The sequence below is a fragment of the Halyomorpha halys genome, unplaced genomic scaffold, assembly GCF_000696795.3.
Source record: "Halyomorpha halys isolate HHAL.00 unplaced genomic scaffold, Hhal_1.1 Scaffold730.1, whole genome shotgun sequence".
Taxonomy (NCBI): Eukaryota; Metazoa; Arthropoda; class Insecta; order Hemiptera; family Pentatomidae; genus Halyomorpha; species Halyomorpha halys.
Window position 1 is genome coordinate 17,802 of NW_027110275.1, and position 4,396 is coordinate 22,197.

The 4,396-nt window shown below is 32.2% G+C and overlaps 1 protein-coding gene and 1 non-coding gene across 2 annotated transcripts; both read right to left on the reverse strand.

The window, feature by feature from the left end:
• Positions 1-285: 285 nt before the first annotated feature.
• Positions 286-2,586, reverse strand: LOC106685740 (uncharacterized). The gene is made up of 3 exons (XR_010843702.1): positions 2,439-2,586; positions 2,308-2,348; positions 286-580 (listed from the first exon to the last, which is right to left on the reverse strand). It is a non-coding gene; the product is annotated as an uncharacterized protein (transcript).
• Positions 2,587-3,736: 1,150 nt separating this feature from the next.
• On the reverse strand, positions 3,737-4,201 carry LOC136796008 (uncharacterized). Its single transcript, XM_067048379.1, has one exon. It carries the CDS (start codon positions 4,199-4,201, stop codon positions 3,737-3,739), a length of 465 nt encoding a protein of 154 aa, XP_066904480.1.
• Between the last annotated feature and the right edge of the window lie 195 nt (positions 4,202-4,396).

A 4,396-nucleotide genomic window follows, 5' to 3' on the forward strand; every position in this document is an offset into this window, starting at 1 on the left:
AGTTGTGTGATAATGAAAAGCAAAAATGTAGTAAGGCTTTACTATTGTATAATGTAAATTATAATAGCAGATGGATAAAATATTACTGTGGTTCTAAGGATCAAAATATGGGACAGGCTATAGATAAGTTCAATGAAAAAGATGTGTGAAATTAGGGTGCTTATGTCTAATTGTGATTTTGTGTCAGTTATTACATTAAAACAGTTTGTTGTAAAGTAAACTTTCTATTACATTTCTGAAAATAAGGTTTTTTAAAAGTAATATTACACTGGCCAGCCCAACCAGCACCTCCTGGACAATCTACAAACATTCATGCAATAGTTTAATGCGAAGAAAAAAAAAAACATTTATCATAAACTATTTTTTATAATAATAGATATGATAGAGCTTACACTGCCTTTATGTATTCCATTGTAAATCCTATGAGGAGCCAGAAAGACAGTGGAATAAGAATTTTCATGTTTTATTATTATACTGCTGCGTGTTAGATCTTCTATTTCAAAACCTTCTGAAATGGTCAGAGATGGCTTGCTTGGAAGACTTGTGACAGTTCGAATTTTGCCATGAATTCCTGGATAATCTACAATATAAAATAAGTTAAAGTTAAATCTATACTACACATGAATATGAATCTAATATATACATAATACTACAATGATATAGAAATACAGCTTTTAAATTAGTCAAAATAAATATATTACTGTACAGAAATGCAATTAACAGGTGTACAGCATGTTTTCTTTCTAAGAAATAATTGAAAATCAATTAAGAAGAGATTAACTAAAGACTAATGTTGAAACAAATATCTTCACTAATGAATGCAAATGAGATAATAGGAAAATGAAACTTGGACTGCCAAGCAAGGAAGCTGTTTGTATCCTATCCTCTCCACGATCTTTTTGGAATACAGCAGTTTGCAACTAGGGAGACTATTTTCAAATGTGAATTCAAAATGTGATTATATGAACATGGAAATGATGACACGATAATGGAAAAAAAAGTATTCATGGCTCTAGTGCCTACAACCATCTACACCGATGGGTTTGCAGACATAGTCCTAAGCTCTAGATATTGGTCTCTTCTCTTTTTCTCCACTTTTATCCATTTTCCTTACCCGCGTTATAAGTCTTGTACACTATACTTATAATTTGCCTCTTTATCATCTATTATTGTTACATATATTTTCTTCCTCTCAATTTTCATTTTCTTTTCATATTTAAATTTTAAATTAATAATAATTAATATGTTCATACTTCTTTGCATTATATAACTTTATTTTTATTTCATTTCCTTAAGTAAGTTATTGTACCCGCTTTTTCAATTACCTATGTAAATTTTCAATTACCTATACATTTGTTTTCCCGCTTCTCTCATCACTTCATTTTATTAATTCTATTTTGTAAAATTATTCATTGTATGTGTAAAATTATTCTGTTTATACTTTCTTTTTATATTTTTTTATTTCTCTATACTTACTGTGGTTGTTATCTTGTTTTGTTTTTAGCCCTGAAGAAGGCTAGAAACTCTAGCCGAAACGTCGGCACATTAAAATAGGTTAATCATACTTATTTGTGTTTTTCATTGACCGCACCCCCAACCATCTTCTTCTCATTTATCATCCACGGTCAACTATCTCTCATAATTATTGGTCTCTACAATTTTTAAAAGGGAAAGCAGGTCTACCAGGAGGTAACACTAATTTGATGCTGAAATAAAAGCAATAGATCTGGCAGCTGGATGTGTATCAACCCTCAATGATCTAATACAAAAAGTTGTATTCTTTGTTGAATCACAAGCTGCAATCTGTAGCAATTTTCAGCCACTATTTTAAAGGATACGTATAGAAATTTTTCTGGCTTTGAAAATTCTTTTGAGATGTCTCTAGAGTTAATCAATAATTATTATGTTTTTAAAATGGTTATTTATTTTTATGAATTACAAGATGTCCAAGCTTAAGAGACAATATGTTCATCTTTCAACAGTTGAAATTAATACCAAAATGAAGCCATATCATACACTAAAGATACATTCTTCAACCAAAATTAATAACAATACTGCAAATACAAGAAAAATCGCTCGAACAGAATACCTTACTCATAATTATCCTTTACTAGAAAAATGATCCACTTTTTCATGTAAAAAACCAAATCTCAGTAACTAGCAGTAATACACTCAATACTTTGAAAAGTTTGTTTTCTAATCAAAAGTTCAACAAATATTATAAACACTGATGATCATAACAAAAACTTTTTAGGATATAATGTTTAATAAAACTTCAACTAAATGAAATACAGAGCCTATATGTACCTTTGTGTTTGCAAGAAATCCACGCCTCTGCTCCAACTTCACTAGAAAATTGCAAAACTAATTACAAAGAAAGGTGAAATAGCCAATTAGTTTTTGGGTTAAGTATGAATATTCTAAATCATTTAACCTACCTTAGAATAGAATTCCAATCACACTGAATATACAAAAGTGAAGTTATTTGTTGGGCCATGATAATACTTATATGACAATCAGAAATTCAAAATGTCAAAGTATGGACCATAACCTGGCGCGTTAACCAATGCAAAGAGCTCGCAAAACATAAAGTAACGTAAAAAGTAGACTTTTTTATCATTCTTAAAAAGTATATTATCTAAGGAGGAAACTCATAGCCTTTGACTTATGATTGAAAATCGAATCACATTGTTTTTTATCCTTTTACATAGGATTTTTACTTAAATGGAAGAGTATGCGTATATTGTTTAGCAAATACCATCCTTATAAGGAATGGCCATCGAGTAGCGTGGCAGTTAGTAATATTATATCCTGATGTTATTTTTTCTTAATATTAACTGCTTTAATAAAGAGCATCTAGTCTTAAAAAATGGAGTAAAAACAAAAAAAATAGAGTAGACTAAAAGGAACTCTTGGTGACCCACAGGATTGTTGGAGAGTCAGAGTCGAAAGTATTGTACACCCGATTTCAATTAAATCAATAAAAAAATATTGCTATTATGAAGCGAGTAATTTAAATAAATAAAATCATTTAATAATACATGAATCATCTAATAAAATTCATGTATTTTTTGTAATATAAACCATATATAATTAAATTAGACATAAATTAAAGGAATTATCTAATCTAATGTAATCAAAGGAAAACATGAATCAACAGTATTCGTACACGTTATTTGTATTTCATACACCTAAACAAGTTTTGAATTACTTCCACATAACACTTCCTCCAAGAGTCATATTTCTCTTTTAATCAACATATGCATTGAAGAATTGAAAAAATCCCTTCCAGGTGTAATGAAGGCATTCAGTGATGAGGGAAAGAGTAAATTAGCAGTAAACAACTGTTAACTAAACAAAACATGTAATAGGAAAATAGATAAACACACATGGAATACAACAAAAAGGAAGTACAGTAAAAGAAAATTATCCAACATGGAGGCGCAGTCACAGTTGCACGGAAGTTACTGAGCTTGCTCTAACACACCCTCCCAAGCTCAAGACTCCAATTGATTGACAAAAGATCCAGTAGGAAGGCTCTTCGTGAATACATCAGCAAGCTGACGACTGCAGCTCAAAATCATTGTTCATCCACTTCTCACGTACAAAGTGAAAACGCACTTCAATGTGTTTTGTGCGGTGATGAAATTCTGGATTCTGTATCATCCGTATGGTACTTTGGTTGTCAACCAACAACTGTGGAATGCCATGTAGAGTTGTCAACAGTCGCTGAAGCTCATACCATCTCCTTGGTACCCTTACATGCTGCAATATACTCTGCTTCTGTGGTGCTTAAAGCAGTAACTGGCTGTTTACGGCTCAACCAACTTATAGCACCAGTTCCACATGTCATCAAAACTCCAGTTCTTGATCGTCGAGAAAAGTTGTCATTTGCAAAGTCTGAGTCTGAATAACAGTCCAACTTTAGTTTAGTATCTGATTTATAAAACAGCCCATACTCTCTGGTGCCATTCAGATACTTGAAGATTCTCTTGACAGCTTGCCAATCAGATTTCTTTGGACAGTCTAGAACCTCCGAAACTGTGCTTACTGCATACGACAATTCTGGGCAAGTAGTCATGGCCAAGTAGAGCAGGCTGCCAACAGCCTGGCGATATGGAACACTCTTCTCCAAAGGTGAATCCTCAACTTCTTCAGCACGCTTCTCAGAGGGTGTAGAAACTGGGTTTGAATCAATCATATTGAATCTTGAAAGGATATTCTTTGTGTATGCTTCCTGATGCCCAAAAATACCATTCTTCTTTCTCTTAATCTGCATTCCCAGGAAGCTATCCAAAGACCCAGTGGTGATCCGGAGTTCCTTAGTCAAGTCTGAGAGAAATTGGTTATGGCGATCTAATTCCCTTTTCTCTAATTCTAAACTTTTTTTTTTTTT

Coding starts and splice junctions, on each gene's coding strand:
- LOC136796008 (XM_067048379.1), bottom strand. CDS start 4,201: ATGATTGATTCAAACCCAGTTTCTACACCCTCTGAGAAGCGTGCTGAA.